The sequence below is a fragment of the Ips typographus genome, linkage group LG6 (assembly GCF_016097725.1).
Source record: "Ips typographus isolate SLU linkage group LG6, UJ_Ityp_2.0, whole genome shotgun sequence".
Taxonomy (NCBI): domain Eukaryota; kingdom Metazoa; phylum Arthropoda; class Insecta; order Coleoptera; family Curculionidae; genus Ips; species Ips typographus.
In genome coordinates, this window is record NC_138427.1 from 7651628 (window position 1) to 7677315 (window position 25688).

The window sequence follows — 25688 nt, forward strand, 5'->3', positions numbered from 1 at the left end:
GAAAACGATAAGAAATTGACATTTGACCTTTCTTGACGTTTGTTTGGAAAGACTTTCAAGGTTAAGAGGTTATGTTACGTGCCGTGATTTTATTATTTATTTTTAAAAATTTAAAGCACTTTTTCTTCGCAAGTAAATAATTCACAATTGAGTTTTAAAACCGTCCCGACACCACGTATCACGTGATACGTAGAGATAACAACCCGACTGAATCGCCGCATTATCAGGTTCTTATATCTAAATTGTTTTTACTCCAATATCAACATTGTATAGTGTTCCCATTTAAATGTCGGTCTGTACTAAACTAACTGCAAACTTAAGCCGTTACCTGATTTTAGCAAACAGGCAGCGCCTTTGCAGACATTTGTCTCAAGTCAGTGTTATTTCAGCTTCCCAAAGAATGGATGAGATTACTAAAAAGTTTAAGTTGCCCAAAGCCTATGAAGGCAGTGAACCAAGTGTCTGGTAAGATTTACTTTGGGACCTAGTCAAGGTTTCATAGGGATGATTTGCAGGGTAGAATATATTCAACTGGCTTTAGAGTATAAGCCCTTAAATTTGGGCCAAGGTTTCCCAGATTATCCACCACCAAAATATGTTACTGATGCCTTAGTTGAAGTAGCCTCAAATAGGAATTTACATCAATATACTAGGGGATTTGTAAGTAGGCTTTTATTGTTTTAATGATTTACAATAGCAGAGGTTATTAAGGTACAAGAATTAATTCCAATTTATTTGATTTTTATTATGTTACATAAAAAATGCTTTGTCACTAGTATCATGTTTATTGTTTACTCTTGATATTACAGGATATTAATCTAGTATTGGGTGTAAGATAATTATCACACTAAATAGCAATGTCTGTGATTGTTTTACTTAAGTATTATTGTTGTTTGTGTATTTCATCAGTTGCATGCATTTTACAGGCAATACACTTTGCGCTAATAATTTTACAAGACCATAGAATGACTCTATTTAAAAGCAGAATTTACAAAAATTGACATTCACATACAATGTACAATTTCACTTTATTACCCCACGATTCTTAACACCAAAATAAAAATAAATCTTTTCCAAAATTAAGCAGAATGATATGGCAGATTTTAATTTAGTTATTTATATAAGTAAAAGTCTTGAAATAAATCATTATTGGGGTGACTTGTTGTTTAGGGTCATCCTAGATTAGTCCAAGCCATATCTAAACTATACTCCAACTTAATAGGACGCGAAATCAACCCTATCACTGAAATAATGACAACTACTGGGGCCTATGGAGCACTATACTCAACTATTACTGGTATTTATCTGGGTCATTGTAAATGATTAAATGTTGATGTGTTCATATTGCAGGACATGTTGACAGTGGGGATGAAGTTATAATTATTGAACCATTTTTTGATTGTTATAGTCCTATGGTTAAATATGCTGGAGGAGTACCAAGATTTATAGCCTTAAAACCCGTAAAATATTCAAGCTGAACTTATTTTAAATTTTTTATGGTTAATTTCTTTAGAAAGTGACTGATGATGAAACTTTGTCTTCAGCAGATTTTACACTAGATAAAGCTGAATTGGAGGGATTATTTAACGCCAAAACTAAAGTCATCATACTAAACACGCCTAACAACCCCCTGGGAAAAGTATTTACATTAGAAGAATTAACTTTCATAGCCGATCTCTGCAAAAAGCACAATGTATTGTGCATTTCCGATGAAGTCTATGAATGGCTGGTGTATAAACCATACAAACATATTAGAATTGGTATTTTAATTAGTATTTTGCTGTTTCTTGGAATAAAAGTTTAATTTATTTATACAGCAACTCTTCCGGGAATGTGGGAGAGAACATTGACGATTGGATCGGCTGGTAAAAGTTTCAGTGTAACTGGTTGGAAAGTTGGATGGGTTTACGGACCGTCCAACTTAATGTATAATGCACAAATGATTCATCAGAACTCAGTGTATACGAATTGCACACCAATTCAGGTATACAAGTAGTTATTTAAGTGTTTTTTTCTTTTGTTTGATGTGTTAATATCTCAGGAAGCCACTGCCATAGCTTTTGAGACTGAATTAGCCCGTTTGAATTCGGATGAATGTTACTTTAACTCAATATCTCATGAACTAGAACCTAAACGTGACTTTACAGCTAAATTCCTTATAGATGCTGGCTTTAAACCTATTATACCTGAAGGTGGTTACTTTATGATTGCTGACTGGTCAGCTTTAGGTGAGTTGGCTCTGAAACGTCCAGGATCAGTAGTAATAAGTTTTTGTAAATTTAGAGTCTCAAGTTGATTTAAAATCCGAATCTGATACATACAAAGACTATAAATTTACTAAGTGGATGACAAAAAATGTAGGGTTGCAAGGAATTCCGCCTACGGCTTTCTACTCTGAGGAGCACAAACATTTAGGGGAGAACTTTGTTAGATACTGCTTTATCAAGGTATTAGGATTCGAAAGAAATATGTATTCAATTTGGGAACGTTGGGTTTTCTGTTTTGTAGCAAGACAAGTATCTACAAGCGGCTGCTGATATTCTCCAAAAATGGAAAGGTGACAAAAAGTAAACTTGCTGTTGACCAAGGTAATTTGGTTACTTTTTGTATCTCATTATATTATATTGATCTGGTTGTGGGGACTTGTTTAAGTTTTCATCAAAAATTTATTTAATACCTTCGAAATAAATGAACAATCAGTTACTAAAATCTCCCCTTAACCATCTTTTGGCATCCCTCGAGTCGTTTCCGTACGTCTTACCATACCTACAAATAACACACTTTTGAATTAAATAATTGTGAATAGATAGGATAGTCTTACCGGAATATTGCTCCTGGTATATGACCCCCATAGTTAGGAATTTGGCCAATATTTTTATGGTATATCTCGGCGGGTTGTATTAAAACAGGTGGATCGGGTCGGTCTATTTCAACGGGCGCCCATTCGTTGCTCAACCTCTTCCGGTAATTTGAGGTGAAATCGCAGAGAGCCGAATTAGTCATTGCTTCGTTTGTCTTTCCAAATGCCGCGTATCCGAAGGGCACGTGTCCGGTAAATCCTTTGAACAAACATTACCATTAAATTCCAATAAATGTGTAGTTTTTCTTGTCGTACTTTTGCCACATCCTTTGGTGTATCTTTGTTGTTGCATAAATGAGTTATACAGTCGGTCGTACATTTTTTTTGGGTTTATTTTATTTTGAATGAAATGTGATGTATTGTCAATTTATGATTTGTGGTTCACAAGGTTATGAATTAAGTTTAAAGTCTGTCAAAGATATGAATGCATCTGTTAAGTTGGAATTTTTACTAATCTGTCTATTCTTCACTATATCTTGAAACCATGGTAGGGAACTTACTACACAGTTTAGTAAAGTAAGTTTATAATCTGTGACTGATAATTTTGCCAACCTGTGACAATACTGTCTCTGGATATGTAGAGTAACTAATATAAAAAAATATGTAATGAGAATGAAAAGCTGTATTATAAGCTTCCAATACAAAATATTTCAACAAAAAAATCAAATTGACGTCCAAAAATCTTCTTCAAAATAAAAGTTTGTATTGAAAAAATCGATTTGCCACCATTAAAAAGTGCTTTTCTTCTTTGAAAAACTTTTCTACTCACCTGATTTTAAGTACTTTTCCGGATCGACATTATCTGAAAAATACGGACTGACGGAACTTGTTGGAGGAGTTAATGGCGGTTCAGTTACTGGTACATTCCTAAGTAAACCTCCGCACTCCGGCCTCACTTCTATTAAAGGAAGTTTAAAGTCGCTTTGGGTGAGCTAAAAATTTCAATCTTCACTCTCCTGCTTACAGCTAAAGTATCCTTCTAACCTGTTTATCTTCTAGTGTCTTGGGATCCCATTTGTTTTCTTGGAGAAATCCAACTTTGATAATTTCATTCATGGTCGCTTGATTATTGTTCATTTGCCTTTCAAAGTCCGAAAGGGCTTCAGTGGCCTGCACTGAATATCTCTGGCCGAATTTGCCATGTTCTCTCGGTACAAATCCTGTTGTGTTATTTCAAAAATGTACGTTATCTTTGAAGTGTTAACAGCTTGAATTGTATTATCACAATTTCAAAGAGACTTGAAAAAAGTTGCTTTATACTGGCTAATTTAAAATCAAGAGCAATTTTGATTGAACTTTGTAAAAACTCGACTAGTAGTAGTACCTTCATATCCGGGTACCATTGGATGACTGTAAATTGTATCACCGAGTCTTTCATTGACAATGTCTATGTCCCTTAAGGCAGGCCGAAAAGTCTAGCCAGAATGTTATTTTAATTGAGTACCTTATTATAATGAACAACTTTTACCGTACTTTATAATCGTCGGCGGTTCTGTCCGATAAAACCAGTTTTTCCGCATGATGCACTGTAGGATCTAACAGGACTTTATGAGTGGTGGTACCGTAAGTGTCGCCAATGCGGTATTTGTATTGCGGGCAAAATCCCGTGTACCTATATTTTGAATTCAGTATTTTGGTAAAGTTGAAAAAGTGACTGCTTACCCTGGTATAAAATGGGGATTTGGTGCTGATATCAGCTCCATTTTGGATAATTTACGTAAATTTAGCCCCTTAAACTGAACCCCAGATTGTGTACATAAATGGTAATTTTCACTTTGACATATTATTTCTAGAGTGATTGGTATTGGTAGGTTACATTATTTTGACTTTGAATGTTTTGCTTTGATTACTGTTAAAATCATTAGCAATTTCAAATAATACTTTAAAGTAAAACCGGTACCACTGATGGCAATAATCCATTTTAACAATTCAATTCGATTATTATACGCATGTCTGGCTATTTTACTGATTTCTCAAGAAAAGATATATTAAAGTATTCCTATAGTATTGAACGTACTTACCAGTACACAAACACTTAAAATAAAAAAATGTACAATTTACATCATAGCTTACAAAGACGATATTAAAATGCTAACAACGGATTTATAGCTAAATCTTTAGATTAGCGCAACATTGGCGTATTTTGTTTGATCAATAATTTCAAAATCAAGTTGTCATTGTGGTAGATAATTTGCAGTTAACCTTGCAAGTTTAGGAGTTTGTCGATATAATTGCATCAGAAAATCTGATAATCATCATATACATGTAGATTGTAGATAGATTAAATTTGTATCAATGTAGTTTCTGTGGAATATATTAAGTTCTGAGAATTTGAGACTTAACTAGTTAAAACGCACTTATTTCAAGTAATCACAAAAGTCTTGGGTCTTAGGGATCGATTATCTACAGTCCTATGTGTATACTGTGTGTATTAAATAAAATAATGGTAACACATGAATGAATAAATGTTCATAACTTTTATTAGAAGTAAAATATGGTGGACGACTATTTTGAACACATTTATTTTTTCTGTTAATCACATTGTCATTTTTGATACATTTCTCAGAATTAATAATGAAACATAAACAAAAGGTTTTCATTTCAATTCCGCCATTACAACATTCAACAAAAGGTAAACTAGATTTATCTTTATTTTTAATATACCAGCGTATTTTGCTTCTGTACTACAACAAACATAATTAAATAATAATCTAATCACATAAAAAAATTAAGTTAGATTAGTTGATCAATTACCTATCCTTGGGATATACCTCAATAATATAAACCTAAAAACGAATAAAAATGTAGTTTAATACCCGAGGTTTTTATCGCCTTTTTCCACGGGTTCTACGAACTTGAATTCTTAATACGAAATAGGTGCCGATACGGATAATTATAATTAACCCAATCAAAAATATCACAGATAATGAATAACTAGCATCCTGCATGTCCATAAATTTGAGAAACTTCTCTGGTCGAGAATAGTGACAGTATGGGGCGTTGCACGGCAATTTCGGTCTGTCATATCCAATTACCGACAATACCATGCCTTCGAAACCGTATTTGATGAAGGAAATGTGAAAAAGCCACCTCATGGCTGTATGGCAAGCGTTTAGCTGAACAAAAAACCCTGAGAAAATGGTGAACGGCAGCATGCAAAAGGGCCCAAAAATCACTCCATTCTGTTGATTGAAAAAGAGTGGTTATAATGTGTAGGTTATAATTTTAAATAAAACATACCTTTACGTCCATGCAAGCGCCGATTAGCAATCCGAAACTTTGCGCCACCAGGGATATTAGAATGCACATAAACAGGAAATTAACTATCCTGAAGGATTCTAAAGGTTGTCTAGTTAGGAAATAGGTGACAGATCCATAGAGTAATGTAGCCAAAATCTGTAAGTTCAAAATATTATAACCATTGTATTATAGAAAGGTTGATAATCACAACAAATTGGTTGTTAATTATTAATAAATTTTGCTTGACAAATACGTCACTGTATTAATATAACTATTAAATGTAACGGATGTGTTTCCCCAATAATGTTCTAAAATTTTGTGGACAAAAGTTATTTATGATTGCTTTGACAATCATCATAATTTTATAACATATAGCTACTAAAGATATGATTATTACATGACTGATGGGATGATAAAAAATGTTTTATCCAAGTTCAAACAATTTACATACCTAATTTAACTAACGATTTTGTAATGACCGCCTTCTGGTAATTTGTTTTTAATAATGAACATGTAAATTAGCTGAATATGGTAATTTTGTAACAAATGTTATAATAATAACAGACTTATGTCTGTGAGCAAGAGTTTGGTTAAATAGGTTCGTCAAAGAGTAGGATATAATACCAATCAGATACTGAATTAATAAACCCTGAGTTTGTTAAAATGTGCGGGACTCATTATTAAAACAGAAAAATTGATTATCACATTATCTTCATTTGATTTAGAAGGAAATTGTTACAGTGATCGAAACAGGTGTTAGGTACTTGATTAACATCTGGTTTATTATTTCAATTGATACGTTGATGAAAAATTAAGTAGTTGATTTAAAATTATGGTCATATTATATTCAAATAAGGGCAATTGAGATTAAGGTGTGTTTTTTAATTTTTAATACTGTTTTTTCCAGTCATGACAAATTGTAAGTGTGTGTAAGTAAAAAACTGCAATTTTTAATGAAATTTAATGTATTAAACACAAGTGTGTGAAGTGTAACAAGTTTTCAATATACTCTTGAACATGAAAAAGAAAATTAATCTAAAGTGTTTCCTTCATATATTTTCGTATGCAGGAGAAGTGCTGGCAATTCAGTATAAGACAAAGTAGTAAAATTGATAAAAAAATTAAATAAACTCGACTTAGACGTTTTAATTTTGAGCTGTCAAGAATTAGGTATTATTTTTTCACAAAGAAGCTTCTAAACAAAACAAAGGCTTGATCATTTTTGTCACAGTCACAGCAAGAGGATTGGTTATGTTCCAAATTTCAGCTAAATTCATTTGCAAACATTTAAATTACTTTCTTGTTTCAAGATATCTTTGACATAAACCTTTTATAAGAGCATTTGTGCAACAGTTACGGTTGTCATAGAAAAGTTATGTTATAATGTATGATTTATGAGAAGTTACCGTTCTTTTTCTTATAAAAATTACTCTCAATCATTATTGTGGCTGACATGGTTGTAAATAGTTAATAGGCTTAATTATTAAGTGATAGTAAACAAAAATTAAAATTAAATTTTATAGAATTTGGCAAAAAACCTTACAAGGCATGTGCAGGTTACAACTCATTAACATTTATGTAATTTGACGTTAGGCAAATTATATTAAAAAACTGCAGTACCACATGTCATATTATTTTTAAATTAAGTAAACGTGTGTGTAAAACATGAGTTATTGAAAAAAAAACATCAGAAGCGAATATGAAAATAATTTTATATTTGTGTCAAGGACAGGTTCGTAAAATTATTGACTACTGAGTTTATTCATGTTAAAGGTGCACAAATTATTGAACGATTGCAGGGTAATTTCTAGTTATTATAGTGTCATTTACAAACATCTTTTAATTTTAATACAATGTTAGGACGTGCTCATATGCTTAGTAAACCCCAGGTTATAGACTAGTAAAATGGTGTCTACCTTTTAAATATTATAACAACCTTCAACTACTTAGAATAATGATTAAATAATAGTACAGATAAACAAATCTTACCTGAATTGGGATATCAGCTACTGTGAGAGCCAAATAATAGGATTTGAGGGAATACCACTTGTTGAAATGTTCCCTACTAATAATCGGAAGTTCGGATGGAACTGAAAAAGTACAATAATTAGTTGAAGTGTCCTTTTGTAGTTAGATGTTAACTTACATGTAGTTGTGATGCAATTAAAGGAAGTGAGCATAAGAAACATCACACTAAAAAACATGAATTTAAAATTATTCAGCATGTCATTCGCTCCTATTCCTATTCCAAAATATAAAATTCCTAAAATTGGGAGAGGTCATATTAAAATTAACAAACACACTTTAGTAAGCTTTGTACAAACAGCACGTATGATAAGGAAGTTTATCTGACTTGTCATTCTGCTGATTTTAAGTTTATTATTGGTATAAAGGGGTTTCCTTGGTGCCTAGTTTAAATCTAATATGTATTTAAGATAAAAAACTTATATTATTAGGACAAAACTGTTAACTGACATTATTTGTTGTTTTTCAGTAATATTTCACTTGCAGTCGTAATTTGTTTGTTTGCTGTAGTACTGTAGATAAAAAATTTGGAGCTTTAATTCAAATTATAATCACTTACCTATAAATAATGCTATACAAAAGTGCGTCAATAGTCGATTTAAGGTCAACGTTTTGTCTCTCATGATAATTAGAAATGTTCTTCGTATCAAGACTGAAATTTGATACGGATAACTAGTGGAATACCTTCCTGTACATAAACCAGTCTTAAATTTGGCATTATTGATGTTATCTCTAGTCACACTTTTGTCTAAAAAGTAAAACTTAACCGTGAAACACTTACAAATTAAATGCACTCACCTTTGGGGTAAGAAATCTGAATTTGACTTCTCCATTTCTGGTTCAGACCATTGTTGGACTTTCGTTTCAAAATTTCGTTATAATCCCCATGATCACCGTTAAGTACTTCAAGTACTAAAATTGTATTTGTAATTACTGTGGTGATTAAAAATACAATATTGATTATAAAACGTACAAAAATCAGATGGATTGTGAAAACTTGGACAGTTCAGTTGAATTTCTTCTAAATAGGGCAAAAGAGCTTTCACAGTCCCTTGGTACATGCAAGCACCATTAGAAACCACATAGAGATGATCAAATAAGTCCAATATAATGGCGCTAGGTTGGTGAATTGTGCATATAATAGTTCGGTTTGAGGAGGCTAATTTTTTGAGGAGCAATACGCATTGCTTTGATGATACTATGTCCAACCCGCTAAAATTATAAATATTTGTATTAAAATCTAATAAATAGCTGAACAGATAGAGATTTTACTATTAAACCTTAACAACATACCTGGTGGGTTCATCAAAAAACATAACTTTAGGATTGCTGAGCAACTCCAAAGCTATAGAGAGTCGCTTTTTTTGACCACCTGAAAGAGACTGGGTTTTGGTTTTTCTTTGGTCCCATAAATCTACGGAAGTCAGGATTTCTTTGACCTAGAATGGAACGATAAAAGCAAACCTTGAGTATAATCTAGATGATTGTCCTATTTAGAAGGTTTTCACGAGAAACGACTGTAAAATGTGACATAATGTGTGTTATTGCTTAATCCTGCTAGATTGCAGTGCATTTTAAAAAAGTTGCGCAATTTTCGTACCTTTTCGTTCTTATTTTTGATGCTAAGTCCACTCGATAATTTTAAGTTTGCAGCCACGTTCATTGCTTCATGGACGGTAAGCAAGGGCTGCAAATTGTCGTCCTGCATAATATAGCAAGAGTGTCTTTGAAACGATGAAATGTTTCTTGTTTCATCGTTAATGTAGATATCACCGGTTTCTTGTGTCCTACAAAATAAGTTTTATGGTGTAGCCACAGAGCAAAACTAAGACATTATTTAAAATTACTTTTTAGTCCTAGTAAAACTTCTAAACATACAAAATATGAAGGAGTGTATTATCTTTTGTGATAACGTGCACACTTCCTCGCTTTAACACAATCGCTAAACAAAGGAAAATATCAATTATTGTGTTATTTGCATATTCACTTAATTATGTGTTCTTATAAAGACCAACTAAACTACCAAAACCATATACACTATTACCGCATATTTGGACAAAAAACAACAGAACAAAGATTGGTTAGTTCATGGCAGTAGTTGTATAATTTTTTTACCGATTTAGCAAACAATAACAAACATGCACCTTTGTTTCGTAGGCCTTGATTGACATTACTGCATTTCTTAATGCTCATCCTTCACTTGGAACCTGTTTGTTGAGTCGGTTCGAAGAACCAAAATTACAGATCCTTCTAGTAATTTTCAATTATTGAATTTGTGTATGGTTCTTTTTTTATGGTTCATATGTCTTTTTTCGGTGCAATAACCTATGAAAATATACTATGTAACGACATTATGTTCAGTGATTTCCGAAATGCACTTTGATGTTGTAGAGTTGTTTGATACAAGTGGTTTTGTTTTTACAAATGACTTGGTGTTATTGCTATCCTAAATAAGCACTAAAATATTATTTTTAAATGTGACAGAATTGTTTTTTTTTTGTTAGGGCAAAGTAAAGGTTTCATTTAATTTAACTTTATTGATTTTACTCTACTCAAAACTTTGAAAACCTTCAAAAATCGTTATTATATTATATTGCGAATGGGGGTTTTACATGATTTTTTCTATTTCATATTTAAGAAGAAAATAATAATACTATAATATATTTTAAAATTATTTTTGAAAAAATACTCACTTTGTCCGAGAAAAATAGTATTAAAAAACTACATTGTTCAAAATGCCCGCCAGTATGACGTATTAAGTAGATTAAGGCCGCATTCGTTTTCACGATCCATGGAGCGAGCAGAGCGTTTTTGACGTCACAATGATGTAATTTGACAGTTGATCAAATTATGGTTTTCCCAAATTACGTCATCGTGACGTCAAAAAAGCTCTGCTCGCCCCATGGAGCTTGAAAATAAGTCAACTGTCAAATGAGGAGGTTTTTAAATATCATTTGTTAAAAGTCAGTGACTACTATTTTAACTATTTTATAACATCAATTAATTTATCCTGTTAACATTTAAACTTTTATTTTGAATTTTTACAGTTTAAATTCGCCGTTCCGCAACATTTTCAAGTCTAAATCTGCATTACTTGGGATCCCATGACTGCTTTAATAATTTTAAAACCAATTTTTTTCCAATTTGTACATTGACAGCTTCAATTTGACGTCTCAGACAATTTTCATGTTCAAAACTGTATTTATTAGGGTTTCGTAACTGTTTTGATTATTTTTTAAATATCAATTTTCTTATCCTGTTGACATTTGAACTTTGACAATTTCAAAATTTTTTCGGGGTCACCTGACTGTTTTACTGAATTTAAACTTTCACACTTTAATTTGAACGTTTCGCAACATTTGTACGTTTAAATTTGTATCAATTTGTCAAAGTCCGGGAAAATTTTCAATTTAAATACTCTATATTCATAAGGGTCACGTGACTGTTTTGACTATTTTTTTGGAAACTTAATTTTTTCATGTTGAACTTTCTCACAATGAAAGTGAAAACAATTTTAAATTCACTGAAACAATAATTATTTAAAATGCAATTAAACTTTTAATTTGCTTTGCAAACAAATTAACTTATCTTTAGAATGTTTGTTTTCTTACTAGAGACAAATTATCAGCCTTTTCATTATGTACATTGCATTACTTACGTATATCCTGCTAGAATGTCCATTAGGGTCGATTTTCCAGCCCCTGATGGGCCTACGATGGCTGTCAACTCAGAACTGTAAAACTCTCCATTAATGTTTTCCAGTAGTTTCCTCTTTTCTGCAAAAAAAGGGTAACTGTTATGTGTTATTTGAAATTATTACAAGTTGAATATGTTTGAAAGACGTTTGTTTGTCATTTACATCAGTGATTTGTATAATATAAATCCTACAATAAAGAATAATTAAAGAGAGATCAGCTGAGTCATTTTGTAGGACACAATGGGTTTAGGTCCATCAACATTTCCTAATATCTTCTGAAATGATTAGTAATTTTTAACTTTTTCTCATGAAATAAGTGTTGTTATCGACAAATAAAAATTTGATAATTACAGCCATGAGGTGAAGTAGAAAAGCAATTATTCCTAAATGTTATACTTTGTATGACCCGATAAGTATTTAAAATAATTCAAATATTCTTTTTGTTGAACTGTACTCATTAACTTAATCTTGGTTTCTGATTAATGAACCGTGTGGCCATTGAAATTAATTTCAATTGTTCTAGCATGTTAAGTGATAGTATATTTACAGATTTATGTAAACAAATCGTATTAACTTTACGCTAAACCATGATGCAAATCTGATTTTTAATTGAAAGAATAATAGTCATCAAGGTCTTGGCCTGTTCAGACATAATAATTATGGTTTGAGCGGGAATTGAATTACCAAGTACTTCTTTGTGAAGAATGTGACAGAGATAAGGTGAAAAAGCGCAACTGAAAATTTGTATTCATCTAAAAACTGCGCTGCTTTTACTTTGCTAGTAAAATGTGAGTGGTAGTAATTTGCCTGAAACAACTTAGGTACTTACTCCTTCTAATAAATCCTTCACTAATACTGTAGCTAACATCCCGAAATGTGATTTTAAGAGTATCAGCATTACAATCACCGATAATCCCATTGTCAGCGTGTTTTTCAATACCGTTCACTGTTTCATTAAAACTATCAGTCTTGAGAGAGCCTGGCCGTCCTTTGTTCAACTTTTTGGTGCGCGCCGAAGGTGCTGAATGGTTCTCGTCCATGTTCGAGCCACAGTACCCACTTAAATGACGGTCGAACGCGCTTATGCAGTGAAAATTATAGCAAAAAGAGTGGAGATACAAGTAGTACGTTTACATATATACTTGTGTAATTAACTTTATCAATTATTTATATATCTTATCGTATCAGATAAACGATTGTTTGATCAACAAATTTCGTACAGGCCCCTCCATTGGTAAGTTAATATCGCGCAAGTATTTGCCTGCGTTACTGAAATATCAGACTTCATAAACGGGGGGCTTTAAATGTTTCAGCCGGGTTCAACATACGCGTATCTTCGCATTTCTACGTTCGAGATTATTGACGATTAGCGGTTGCACTGGCCTTATCTCTTAAACCATTCTTAACAATCTTAACACACTTTTGCTGACTTGCGTCGCTTTTTGCAACATCTGTGCAAGTCGGTCGGGCGCATCAAAATTCAAACTTTCTGCTTTGAAATCACTGAAGCTTGAGAATGGAATTTGGACTCATTTTCGGGTCAATTTTATTTGTACAACGATAAGATACTGAGACAAATAGGAGACACCCCAAAAATGTGAATCCTTTAATATTTTGCAAGTCTTCACAGCTGTAAAAGAATTTCAGAGAAATTGCGATTTAATAAAATCTATAATGAGGACAAGTAGAAAATTAGCCTCCATAACTAACACGAACAAAGATTTTTAGCTTTACTTCGCCAGCATTGCGTGTCCTTTCCACTTCGGACTTTATAGATCAATGGTTTCCTGAGGGTGACATCTATCCACTCTTAGGAGTACTAGTGTACAGGAAAAGTTCTTAAGAACTAATGTCAGTCTGAAATTAGTGACGTCCTTTTCTAGTAAGTAACATTAGCATTAGTTGAACAAAGATAAACAAATTCTTTTAGGTCTTTCAATTGTAATAATAATAAAGCTGTCACTTCCCTCTCTGTCATTTTAATAAGGTTATATCCAGGGTTGCCATTCGTAGCGACTTGTCGCTAAAATAGCGACTTTTTAATTGTCTGAAATCGTAGCGGCGATTTACGAAAAAGTGGTGATATGTAGCGACTTTTTGATTTAAGTAAAATAATCATAAAATATCAATAATATTGCTGATAAAATGTCATCGTAACGTAATATAATAAAAGGTTGGTCGAACGTATATGAGCAGCAGTGATGCTTCCTCCCATTTCTTACATTTCTATTATGAACAAACTGACGTTGACGTACACGTACGACGTACGGTGACTTGTGTCTCTGTCAAGTGTCAATTGTCCGCTAAACGTCAACATATTTTAACAAGAACTTAACCATACTTCATACCAATGAATAAAAAAAATATAGCAGGAAGGAGCAATAGCAAACAAAGGGGGTGACAGAAACAAGGGGGAGAGGGGGAGTAATATGGCGGCCGTCAACTTTCGGTTGGCACTATAAAACACTATTATTATTGTCCACTGTACAACTTAATTTAAATTTGCAAAACTCAACTGTTAAAGAACCACAAACAAACAAAACAAATTAACACTAAATACAAACAACAAATTTTTGCGGGTTTGAAACTCCAAACTGACAATGACTTTGCGTCAATTCAACTGCGCAGTAGGCGAATGCGCAATCAACTTCCGTCCCCCTCGCTTAATGCACAAACGGGTTATAATTTGTATTATTGTTACCTCCTGATACTTGTTCTTTTTCCTCATTGCTTCATACTTTCCCGCGTTCCCCGGGTTCCCCCAACTAAATCCAAATGTAAATAAGAATAAGTAAATGCAAATACGCAGGCGTGATTCTGTGATTGTCTTCAACTTCGGTCATTTTTGAATTTGGATATCAAAAAATTGTGCGATGAGCGATATCTCAAAGTATTTCTTGCCATCAACATCGAAGACTTGTGAAGCAGGTAGGAGACCTAATATTTTCTATTATGAACAGGTTATGAAAAAAATATTTGTTTTTGACAGCAGCAATTTGACAATTGACGTAGCGACAAAGTAGCGACTTTTCACAACATGTAATAGCGACATCACTTCAAACTGTTCTGGCAACCCTGGTTATATCTGTTTTTTGCAAAAAACATTAATAATAATCCCAATTGACTGGAATTTCTGTCTAATAAACCTTTTAGGAACGAAATTAAGCACTAAACATAAAAAATATACGTAACAGAAGTTTATATGGAGATTAACTCACTCAAACCCTGAAGATACAATTCCAAAAACAAATTGGAAGCTTCTGATCCAGTGGGGGGCATTGTCTCAGAACTATTCAAGCCAACAACCAACTAGCCACAAATAGGAGGTGAATTAACACAAACTACTTATAAGGTACATTCCTTTTATTATTGGAAACTTAAAATTAGTAGATTTGGAGAATGTCTAGTATAACCTTACCTACACAAACAAAACAATTTTCTTAGAATGAAGGTACTTTATATTTCCTATCTTTGTAGAGTAGAGCTCTTGTGGGAAAAGCCCATTGCCTCTTGAAGTAAAAATTGTGGAGAGAAGGTTTAAGTAATAGTTGGATCTCTTGTAAAGGTTTTGTACATTGCACTAGTAAAGTAACAGGAAAAAAACTCTTCTGATTGTTTATCTTTTATTTGTGACTCCATCTGGGGACTGAGAAAAAGTTTTAGGTACTTATATTTGCTCTGCTCATTCAGTTAATTCTAAGTGTCAAACTTTAGCTTTGTTTATTCAAATGTTAAGGCAATTTTAGTTGAAACCATTTGACAATTACCATAAATTTTGTATTTTTAATGTTATCCAGTCATGTCATGGCCACCATGGCACGCAGCAGCCCCACCTTTAACAGGAGTTGTTGCTTCAGCCCCAATTCAAACTGGTTTATTATCTGGTACTATTAATCCTGCTCCTGCAGTACTTCCACCAACAGGGCCAGCAGCTGCAGTTGCTGGCGGTGTTCAATACTCACCAGAGCAATGGGCACAAATGCAACAGCAAAACTGGCAACAGTGGGCTCAGTGGCAACAACAGTACCAACAATGGCATCAACAGTATGGGGCAGAGGTAAGTCGATAATCATATTATTGGGTTATGCTGCTAACTCTACATGTGCAGCATTTGTGTAAATGGTTTTACTGTTTTTTGTTTGTGATTATCACAAACTACCCACTGTGTTGGAATTTATGCAAATGCTGCACATGTAGACTTAAAATAAGTTGTGTTTTGGATCAACAGGTTAATAAACTAGCCGGCAATTTACTCTATTAAATTGTCCAATTAAATGTCTACTTATACATTTCCCTTTCTTAGTAGAAAATTTTTCCTAAAAACTGGAATACTTTTAATATGTTTTCATCTGTTCAGGCCAGTATTTTTTACTGAATTTTTTATTTTCTGATTTTTTTGGGTTATTAACTTTTGAGATAACCTTGCGAATTTGTGTCATTAAGCAGTTAATTCTTATCAACCAGTCTGCCAGACTTACAATTACTCTCCACTTAAATTAATCCACTCTCAAAACTTACCTTCAAATCTATTCTAAGTATAATTGTCCAATTGTAGCCTCTAATTGTACAGTTATTTTAAAGTGAAGGTACTTTAAAATTTGACTTGCATTGCAATTAAATAAATTACTTTCTTCCTAAATTGTATAACAGATTTTCACTTTTACCACTTTTATGTAAATTTTGCAGTTTTTGTGTTTTTTTTTTCCAGTATCAAAAGTCTTTAAGTGCATTGAGCGCAGCAGCAAATACGAACACATCCGTTCCCCCACCTCCACCCAACGAAAATAAACCTCCTCCTCCTCCCCCTCCAGATGAAACTGGCCAATTTAATGCCGCCCAGCCTCCCACCTCTGGTTATAACACTCGTCCTCCAGCGCAATACACTAGTCGGCCTCCACCCACAACACAATTTCCCGGCAGAAATGACTGGCAGAATGCCAACTTAAAAAGACCCTTACTTCAAAACCCGGAATCTGAGTTGGCTAATAAACGGCAAATTATGGAAAATAATTGGAATCGGCAAAGTACGCCTGCGAAACCTGGTGGGGCTGCATGGCAGAACCAGACCACTCCAACAACACATGCGCAAAAAGTTTTAAACTTGGAAGAGTTAACTGCGGCGGAGAAAAAATTTGATAAGGAGTTTGCAGCTTGGGAGGCTCAGTTTAATAAATGGAAGGAACAGAATGTGAACCATCCTGACAAGACGCAGTATTTGGAATACGAGAAAAAGTGGGAATCTTGGAGAAATTCCTTGTTAGATAGGAGAGAGCAGATGAGAAAAAAACGACTTGCACTGCAATCAACGATGGGTAAACCACCGGTTTCTGCTGCTGCACAGCAGCTCTCTTCTGCTAAACTTGCTACGCAATCACCGCATCTTACCCAGCCACCCCCTCAAAATTTCAGCCAACCCCCACCTCAATTGGGTACAAACTTCCATAAACAGTCGGAAAAGGTAGCAGAAAATTTGTTTTCCAAGCCACCTCCCACCCAAAATAACGAACCCTTAAGCTTCAAACCTTCCGTATCTGCTCCAAGTCCGGTACCCCAAAACGAAAATGAACCAGCAGAATCTGGAAGCAGTTTTTTGCAATCATCATCAACAACTTCAGGTGGAATTCCTGGACTGGATTTAGTTAAAGAAGGCGTAGACCTGAATGACTTGGAAGACAATCCTCCTGATTCTCAAGAGGCTCCGCCCACCTCTTCTAAAGGTCCTGACTTGGACGCTATTTCTAAAGGACTGAACAGCATTTTAGGAGATGCCAATCTACTTAACATGTTAAATTTAGTAACACAAAAGCAATTGGCGAGACCAGAATCAATACCACCTGTTATTGACACATCTCAGCCACCCCCTAAACCATCCGCACCCATTCCTAGTTTAATGAATATTAACGCTCAAAGATCCAATCAGAGCTTTGATGATTATTCAGAATCATATCATCCAGGAGGGCATTTTGAAAGCGTCAATAACTTTGACGATCAAACAAGAATGAGTTTTACAAACGGTCCAACTGACCAAGAAATGAGCTACGATGGCGAGAGCGTTACCGACCCGCCTAGTCGTTTTAACGACTTTCACAGAGGCGACAGGCAAACATTTGGAGGGGGAAGACCGAACGGAAACTTTAGATTTCAGCGAAACAACAGTTTTGAGAGTCAGTTTCACAACGCTAACGGACAGGGTCGTAATGCCCCACCACGAAATGCACCTCAATTCGCCCAGCCGTACAGCAACAACCAAAACGTCGACCACTACGATTCTGAGGTGAATAATGAACAGTGGAACGAGGAGGATGAGTATGAGAAGTACCACAGCATGTTTAATGACGTGGGACAGGATGTCGTGAATCCAAGTGAGGCTCAGATTGAGCCGGAAGCACCTGTAGAGGAAGGTCCTATGTTTGTTCCACAAGTTGTGGTTGATTATGAACACAAACCACTGAGAGAACGTAAGTTGGTTGTATATAGAATGACCCAAATTCTACTGAAAGAATCGGTTGAAATAAAGCATAAATTTTACGAAATTTATTTAAAAAGATGCAATGACAAACAGATTTTGAGATTCTCATGTTTTCAGTCGAATTTGGGATACTGAATGTAATGAAAGTATACAGGAAATCAAAGTAAACTAGAACAAAATCACAGCCGAAAAAAAGTTACATTGTTGTCATAGTGTAGAAAGAACTTACTTGTCTTGTACACTGTACAAAGACAATTGGTAATAGGTGCTTAGAGATTAGTGTTAGTCTACAAAGCCAAATGGTGGGTTTATGTTCACTTAACATTTATGATTTAAGATTTTTCAGTAATTAGTCCATTTATGCTCAAACTTAACACTTATGGAGCACCCAATAAAAAGGTAGCAGAATATCACTTAATTTTGACAAATGGCATTAAGATTGATAGTTCATAGTGATAATTTGGATTTGAATTTTTGAATCAAAGGTGAATCCTAAACCTGTCAGTCCTGGTCTTATTTATTTTAGTATTATGTAATTTGAATTCTTACACAAACCTTCCTAAATCAAAAATTTCAAATTTGTAACTAGAACAAAGTTCCCCAAATTATTTTTACAGATCGGAACATGCTCAGAACTGTTTTCATTTAAGAATGTGATAAATCTTAAGTTAGTTAACTTCAATGCCATTCCTTAAATGATAAATCTTAAATATTAAATGACCATAAATAATAAATACTCATATTGGAGGATTCAATAGGTTATCTAGCTACAGGTTGTTAAAAAATAATTTTAATTAGCGCCCTCTACCTGTAAAGAGAAAATCCAAGATCTAATTTAAGTTTGTCATGTTACAAAACCCTCAAGTACCAAGTTTCGTCCAAATACCGATATTATTTCAATAATTACTTAGAAAAAACAGAAAACTAATTTTTAACACACTGTAGCTCAATAAGTAAGGTCTTGCAGACACATGGACTTTTTAACTTAATACCAGAAGAATTGCGCTGTGAAATATCGGACACTTATTAAACACCTTGTATATACGGTAAAAGTGAAAAAAAATACAAGGTGGATAAACATTTAATGGAACACCCTATATATTTTAATGAGCTAATAATATAATAATAAGTTGACGTTTGGTTTTGGACAATTGGACAATTTTGCTCTGCACGCTAGATGGAGCATCAATTCGTATACTAATGACGTTTAGTCTCGTTTTTAGTTATTTTTTATTAAAAAACTCAAATTAACAACACTGTTTATATTCTGTTTTTAATTGATAACCAAGAAAACTTTTATTGTTTTAATCAACAATAGTGCGTTTATACAAAGAACAAAATAAAGCTGTTTTGAGCTAAATTGAATCAAAAATTGATATATATTTTATGAATAAAGCCAATGACATACCACTTTTTCTCTACGGACGCCACTGGAAAGGTTAAAGAATGTTATTTTTATAGAGATATATTTATTATCGATGACAGCTAATACTAGAAAGTTTCTTGCAAATATCTTTAGTCGTTTTGGAATTTGGAACAATAAACAAAATTAGTTTTTCTATACACACCTCTTGATTTTCCTAACTGCAGTAGGTACTTTTTTTTCGTTTAATACGCTGTTAAAATTACGCAAGTACAATTAGGAACACCCTGTATATAATACTCATTCTCCATGGAGCGAGCAGAGCTTTTTTGACGTCATAATGACGTAATTTGTTGTTTTTGTTTATGTTGCCACGAGATTTTTGGCGTTATCCTAATTCACTTTGATTTTCAGTAAATGTGTTCTTACTTTTCAAATTTTTACTTATATTATTTATGTTATGATGAAATTGTTTTTTTCTTTTATGCACAGCTATTCCCGAAGTGGCTTTAGATATAATAAGAAAGTTTGACTATCGACACAAACCTGTAAATCGTATTCCATACCCGCAACGACCCATTTGGCTCTCCAGTACCTTGCGCAATATTCAACAATTCGATCCGCTCGGAACTGGGCGTTTCAATTCAAACAATGATCTTCCGAGATATCAACCCGAGCGAGTTGATCAATTTGCCAGACGGGGAAATCAGGATTTTAGTGAGGACAACAGATATGCACGTCCAATTCCTAAAGAAAGATTTCCTGAGAACGCCAGAACTGAATCCCGAGCGTCAGCGGAAAGAGATTACGGTCGACAGTGGGACAGACGGAGTTTCAACAAAAATGCACCTAAAAATCAAAATTCCGGTGAAAATACAGCAAGTTTCGAAAAAAAACTAGACTTAGAGGAGTTGTCCGATGACGAATGGGAGGATGAGGGCACTTCTCCCAGTAAAAACACTATGAAATACTCTCCACCCCAGCAGAATTTGATAAAACAATCACAACCAGTAAATGAACCGCGTTTGTTTTCCGGTAATGAACAGCGGAAATTTACTGGAAATCGACCGGTTCATTCGAAACCTGTGCCTGTTCAAAATGTAACCATGGAAGATTTAATTAACCCACCAGGGCGTTTTAGTAGACCACAAAAAATAGTAATTATTTTGAGAGGACCTCCTGGAAGCGGAAAAACTTACCTTGCCAAACTTATCAAAGACAGAGAGGTGAGTAAAATTGTTTGCAGAAGTTATTCTGCTATGCACTCAAGATATTTTAAAGTTTACATTCCTTTTTACACGGTCAAAGCAACTTTTAACCGTTATTTAATACCTTCAAAGAAAAATTGAAATGATCAATACAATTTACACTATTCAAATAACAACAACTTTGAAAGGAATACCTCTTCAATACCATTTTCCTGACTTTAGGTAGAAAATGGAGGTTCGGCTCCTAGAATATTATCACTAGACGATTACTTCATGGTAGAACATGAAAAAGAAATTATAGAGGACGGTAAACGTGTAAAAATTAAAGAAATGAAGTACGAATACGAAGCGGAAATGGAAGAGTCTTACAGACAGTCTTTGATCAAATCCTTCAAAAAAACAATCACCGATGGATATTTCCCTTTCGTGGTGGTGGACAATGTCAACCAGAAAGTACGGAATTTCGGTGAAATGTGGAGTTTTGCGAAGCAAAACGGGTTCCAGGTAAATTACTCGATTTAAAGAGTCAGTCAGCAAAAGTAAAGAACTTGTCTCAGGTCTACATTTGCCAGTTGGACTTGGACCCGGATCTTTGCAGTAGACAGAATATTCACCAAAGAACTGAATCGTATATTGAAGACTGTATAGCTGGTTGGGAACCGACGCCTTCTCATCATCCTTTAGTGGATGCTAGCACTTTTTTGCACAGTTCTGGCCCGATATCTGAAGTGGAAATGGAGGAAGTTGATCAAAATTATCAGGACGAGGATGATAATACAGAAAAGGTAATTTAAATAGCATTATTTTGTTACACTTTTATTACACTGTTTTACAAACAAACCACAGTTTGAAATAAGTGTAAGGACTTACCAGATGGCTTTCAACAATGAAATCTTTATCAGAGTTGGAAAAATGCTTCTTTAAGCATATTACCATTATTTATAAAACAGTTTATTATATTTTCTCTGCCCTGTTTAGGTTGGCTTAGCAGAGTGGTCCGAATGGTTATAAGCAACATTTTACTGAACCTAAGTTGTTTTAGTGCTTTTACATAACGTAATGTCATCTGGTTAATATATCTTAATTATTTTCCAGGTTGTGTTAATTGTTCATTAATCCGCAGGTTTAAAAAATATATGAAATGTATTTTTTTCGCAGCAAAGTATTTATTTATACAGCGTGGGTACTGGAAATAACTAATTAAGTTTTCACAGGAACAGAATAGAAGCAAATGGGATACATTTGACTGTTCTTTAAACAATCTCGGTAAGTTTTACTTATGCTATTTATGTACTTGGGATTATTTAGATAGTCGATGATGTTGTTATTTACTCCAAAGATGCATTCTAGTTTGTCAGTGTTGTAATATTTAGCTACATATTAGAATGCTTCTTGCTCTTATTTGGATAAGAGATAATGTAATAGACGTACTTAATAATCAAATCATCTTGTAATGTTAACGTTTTTATGTATGTAACTGCAACAAGAACTTATTTCGACACTTTTATAATATGTGCTAACCTGAATTGTGTAAATTAGCCACATTTTATTTTAGAGGACATTAATTAGAAAAATGTACAAACCTCAGCTTTTCGTTTATATTGATATTAATCACACTTTAAACTGATATCATCCAAGTTTAATCTTTCGGACCACCCTGTTATAATATGGTTACAGTAAAACGTGACATCTCTTTGATTTGCAGTGGCATAACGCAGAATGTGCAGTATTTGCGTAAATCACAGCACTGTTCTTAGTTTGCGATTGGTCAAGATCAATCATTCCCCACCCACTATGCTGGGATGTACGCAAATTCCGCACATGTGGACTTGAGCTCTGTTCAGTGACTTCTAATTGTTGCATCACATCCCTTATCTCATTTCATTAGAGTAAAAAAACAGCGTGAATCATCTTATAGAGATCAGTTTTGTGTCCAAAATGCCGGTTAGGTATATTAAAAGGGAACAAATTCTTATATCAAGATTTCATAGACTATTCCCAGAAGTAAAATGCGATTCAAACGTGCTAGAGGCATGCTCTGCAAGTGTTTTAAACCTGCCTGGAATGGTTTTAAATTGCCAAAGGCATTCAGGACCATTTTGAATGTGCCAGAGACCTCCAAATGTAAATCTTCCTTCCTTTTTGCCCTTGTTAAAGTGCTTGTCAATTCTTTAAAATCAACGTCTAATTTTTTTTGTTTTTTCACTTTTTCTGATTTTCATAATTCTGCAACTGTAACCCTGTTCAGCACACTACAGTATCCTGGCTGTGACTGTTAAGTATTACTGTCATAGGGATGTGCTCCTTCATCAGAGTCTGCGGACATTGCAACGTGCCATTTTGTTCTACCACATTTTGGGATCCTTCTGTCACAATGGATATAGAGTCCCAGGGGTTTACCTTACTGGAAACCAATAAAAAAGAGGATTGTAGAAGTGTCTTAAACCTTCCCATAAATGTTTTAAATTGCCAGAGGCCTCTAGGACCATCTTGAATGTTCCAGTAGCCTCTAAATGTTACTGACAATCTTCTGAAAAATGTCAGAGCGCTCTACAAATGTCTTAAACCTTCCCATAACTGTTTTAAATAAAATTGCCAGAGGCCTACTATTTACTAAATAGTAGTACCTCACTCCATCGGGATTTAAGTGTCAGAGTCCTAAAAATGCTACTGAGAACCTTCCTAAAAGTGCCACAGAGTTCTACAAGTTTCTGAAACGGTATCATAACTGTTTTAATTTGCTAGAGGCCTCTAAGCATTTTGAAAGTTTCATAGACCTCTTAATGCTATTGAAAACCTTTTAAAAAAGGCTAGAGGGGTCTACTAGTGTTTTAAACCTTCCTAGAATTGTTTTAAATTGCCAGAGGCCTCAAGGACCATTTTGAACGTGCCAGGGACCTCTTAATATTACTGAGAACCTTCTAAAAAGTGCCAGAGCCCTCTACAAGTGTCTTAAACTATCCCATAACGATTATACATTACTATATCATTTTGAAAGTTCCATAGATCTCTAAATTGCCTCAGCAGTCATTGAACAGACTGTGCCATAACAGTTATACTGAGTAATCAGTCACTTTAATCAGTAGATCATTTAAAATTACAATGTTACTTTCAGTTGTGTATGCTTATCATTGATTTTTTTTGTAGCGCGGCTCGACGGAGTCAACAAACCGCTTCGACAATCCAGAACAATGGAGGAATACCTCCAACTGGACGATGAGTGGCAAGAACCCGACCAACCTTCTAAACCCGGACAGAAACGAGTGAGTAATTTTCATATTTTAATTGTCAACTTTCACAATAAACCGCTAATTGACTACATAATTGTTTGTTGCAGGTCAGGTGGGCTGATTTGGAAGAACAGAAACAACAAAAGAAAATGAAGGCTCTCGGATTCGTAGTCGGTCAAACCGACTGGAACAGACTTATGGATCCGACCAATGGTGGAAGTGCCCTAACGCAGACAAAATATATCGAGAGCCGGTATCAGTGAGTGTTTTCTCTGTAGGTTTACTAGGTTTAGAACCTGAAAAGAAACGTGCGTAATAGTGCTTGCAAAATATTTGTTCAATTTTACTTCTCAACTTGTCTGAACCTTTATTGGACACTGGTGTAGAGTGCCAACTTTTGTACAAATCACTTTTTTTTATTTTCTATTGCTTTAGGATACAGGTTGGCCAAAGTAAATAAATTGATTTAAAATTTGTTCACATTTGATGGTCATAGTTGGCCACTCTGTATGTCATTCTAAAAAGGTCTTTATAGTGTTAATACTGTTTTGTATTAGCTTTTAAGATTTAAATAAATGTTCAAATATGTTTTTTTGCATCTTTATTTGTTCATTTCGACCGATTCCATGCAATCAAGTCCATAAACCATTTGGAAAAAATTGGATCTTCTACTAGGAGTATAGAAGTAGCAGGAGGTAAATTTAGTTTTCCTGACAATTGGCGGATGCGCCAAGAATTAAAAGCCACTAAGTTGTAATTCCTTAAGCGTTTTTGCTGTCCTAATAATATTCTCGATTTTCTGTAAAAATTGGATTTCATATCAGGGACACAGTTACACAGAAGTAGGAAGAGATGGATTTTGTTTTCTTGACAATTATTGGCGAATGTTACTACAAGTATTAGGAGCAACTAAAATGTACCTCGTCGCGTTCCTGCTCTCCTGATAATATTCTTGATTTTTCTGTAAAAATTGGATTTTCTATCAGGGACACAGAAGTAGGAAGAGATGAAATTAGTTTTCTTGACAATTGGCGAATGTGACAAGTATTAGGAGCAACTAAAATTTACCCCGTCGCGTTTCTGCTCTCCTGATAATATTCTCGATTTTCTATAAAAATTGGATTTTCTATCAGGGACACAGAAGTAGGAAGAGATGAAATTAGTTTTCTTGACAATTGGCGAATGTGACAAGTATTAGGAGCAACTAAAATTTACCCCGTCGCGTTTCTGCTCTCCTGATAATATTCTCGATTTTCTATAAAAATTGGATTTTCTATCAGGGACACAGAAGTAGGAAGAGATGAAATTAGTTTTCTTGACAATTGGCGAATGTGACAAGTATTAGGTGCAACTAAAATTTACCTCGTCGCGTTTCTGCTCTCCAATAATATGCCTGGTTTTCTGTAAAAATTGGATTTTCTATCAAGCGCGCGTTAGGAGGTAAATTTAGTTTTCTTGACAATTGGCGAATGCGCCAACTATTAGGAGTAATTACTAAAATTTACTTTTCGCTTTTCTGCTCCTTATCATAGCTAGTAATTTGACTATCCTCATTGGCGTATTAATTTTTACCAACATTTTTCTTGCTGTCAAAGT

General features: G+C 34.2%; 4 protein-coding genes across 9 annotated transcripts; 2 read left to right on the forward strand and 2 right to left on the reverse strand.

Moving 5' to 3' along the window:
• Positions 1–74: 74 nt before the first annotated feature.
• Kyat (Kynurenine aminotransferase) lies at positions 75–2642 on the forward strand. 3 transcript variants are annotated; one of them, XM_081982984.1, is made up of 10 exons: positions 75–227; positions 339–465; positions 516–660; positions 1171–1297; positions 1351–1460; positions 1514–1760; positions 1818–1984; positions 2042–2228; positions 2284–2447; positions 2509–2642. In XM_081982984.1, exons 2-10 carry the CDS (start codon positions 401–403, stop codon positions 2569–2571), a joined length of 1275 nt encoding a protein of 424 aa, XP_081839110.1. In that variant the 5' UTR covers positions 75–227; positions 339–400; the 3' UTR covers positions 2572–2642. The 3 variants fall into 3 exon arrangements, with proteins under 3 accessions (XP_081839110.1, XP_081839111.1, XP_081839109.1); XM_081982985.1 differs by having other exon boundaries at positions 390–465; XM_081982983.1 differs by having other exon boundaries at positions 75–465.
• A 1-nt stretch (position 2643) lies between these two features.
• On the reverse strand, positions 2644–5023 carry LOC145731286 (CIMIP2 protein CG18335-like). The gene is made up of 7 exons (XM_081982997.1): positions 4523–5023; positions 4334–4472; positions 4185–4275; positions 3845–4020; positions 3630–3792; positions 2822–3059; positions 2644–2766 (listed from the first exon to the last, which is right to left on the reverse strand). Exons 1-7 carry the CDS (start codon positions 4561–4563, stop codon positions 2697–2699), a joined length of 918 nt encoding a protein of 305 aa, XP_081839123.1. The 5' UTR covers positions 4564–5023; the 3' UTR covers positions 2644–2696.
• Positions 5024–5322: 299 nt separating this feature from the next.
• LOC145731273 (ATP-binding cassette sub-family G member 1-like) lies at positions 5323–13164 on the reverse strand. 2 transcript variants are annotated; one of them, XM_081982975.1, is made up of 11 exons: positions 12652–13164; positions 11784–11901; positions 9726–9912; positions 9419–9564; positions 9099–9337; positions 8924–9037; positions 8685–8873; positions 8247–8363; positions 8090–8190; positions 6101–6256; positions 5323–6042 (listed from the first exon to the last, which is right to left on the reverse strand). In XM_081982975.1, exons 1-11 carry the CDS (start codon positions 12860–12862, stop codon positions 5686–5688), a joined length of 1935 nt encoding a protein of 644 aa, XP_081839101.1. In that variant the 5' UTR covers positions 12863–13164; the 3' UTR covers positions 5323–5685. The 2 variants fall into 2 exon arrangements, with proteins under 2 accessions (XP_081839101.1, XP_081839102.1); XM_081982976.1 differs by having other exon boundaries at positions 11784–11918; positions 12652–12789.
• Positions 13165–13820: 656 nt separating this feature from the next.
• On the forward strand, positions 13821–24680 carry LOC145731265 (uncharacterized). Of its 3 annotated transcripts, XM_081982961.1 has the most exons (10): positions 14881–15174; positions 15300–15485; positions 15620–15879; positions 16531–18280; positions 20147–20880; positions 21085–21366; positions 21420–21647; positions 22077–22128; positions 24010–24125; positions 24200–24680. In XM_081982961.1, exons 3-10 carry the CDS (start codon positions 15622–15624, stop codon positions 24353–24355), a joined length of 3576 nt encoding a protein of 1191 aa, XP_081839087.1. In that variant the 5' UTR covers positions 14881–15174; positions 15300–15485; positions 15620–15621; the 3' UTR covers positions 24356–24680. The 3 variants fall into 3 exon arrangements, with proteins under 3 accessions (XP_081839088.1, XP_081839087.1, XP_081839086.1); XM_081982960.1 differs by lacking the exon at positions 15300–15485; XM_081982962.1 differs by lacking the exons at positions 15300–15485; positions 22077–22128 and having other exon boundaries at positions 13821–15174.
• Positions 24681–25688: the final 1008 nt, after the last annotated feature.

What these genes read in the sequence shown, in the direction of transcription:
- LOC145731286 (XM_081982997.1), bottom strand. Translation starts at nt 4,563, where the DNA reads ATGGAGCTGATATCAGCACCAAATCCCCATTTTATACCAGG. An exon ending in AATCCCCATTTTATACCAGG is followed by an intron (nt 4,473 to 4,522) that starts GTAAGCAGTCAC and finishes TTCAAAATATAG; the next exon opens with GTACACGGGATTTTGCCCGC. An exon ending in AATGGTACCCGGATATGAAG is followed by an intron (nt 4,021 to 4,184) that starts GTACTACTACTA and finishes ATAACACAACAG; the next exon opens with GATTTGTACCGAGAGAACAT.
- Kyat (XM_081982983.1), top strand. Translation starts at nt 287, where the DNA reads ATGTCGGTCTGTACTAAACTAACTGCAAACTTAAGCCGTTACCTGATT. An exon ending in GATTTATAGCCTTAAAACCC is followed by an intron (nt 1,461 to 1,513) that starts GTAAAATATTCA and finishes TAATTTCTTTAG; the next exon opens with AAAGTGACTGATGATGAAAC. An exon ending in ATACAAACATATTAGAATTG is followed by an intron (nt 1,761 to 1,817) that starts GTATTTTAATTA and finishes TTATTTATACAG; the next exon opens with CAACTCTTCCGGGAATGTGG.
- LOC145731273 (XM_081982975.1), bottom strand. Translation starts at nt 12,862, where the DNA reads ATGGACGAGAACCATTCAGCACCTTCGGCGCGCACCAAAAAGTTGAAC. An exon ending in TCAGATTTCTTACCCCAAAG is followed by an intron (nt 8,874 to 8,923) that starts GTGAGTGCATTT and finishes TTTACTTTTTAG; the next exon opens with ACAAAAGTGTGACTAGAGAT. An exon ending in TTGTATAGCATTATTTATAG is followed by an intron (nt 8,364 to 8,684) that starts GTAAGTGATTAT and finishes TCCCAATTTTAG; the next exon opens with GAATTTTATATTTTGGAATA.
- LOC145731265 (XM_081982961.1), top strand. Translation starts at nt 15,622, where the DNA reads ATGTCATGGCCACCATGGCACGCAGCAGCCCCACCTTTAACAGGAGTT. An exon ending in AGGATGATAATACAGAAAAG is followed by an intron (nt 21,648 to 22,076) that starts GTAATTTAAATA and finishes AAGTTTTCACAG; the next exon opens with GAACAGAATAGAAGCAAATG. An exon ending in CTAAACCCGGACAGAAACGA is followed by an intron (nt 24,126 to 24,199) that starts GTGAGTAATTTT and finishes TGTTTGTTGCAG; the next exon opens with GTCAGGTGGGCTGATTTGGA.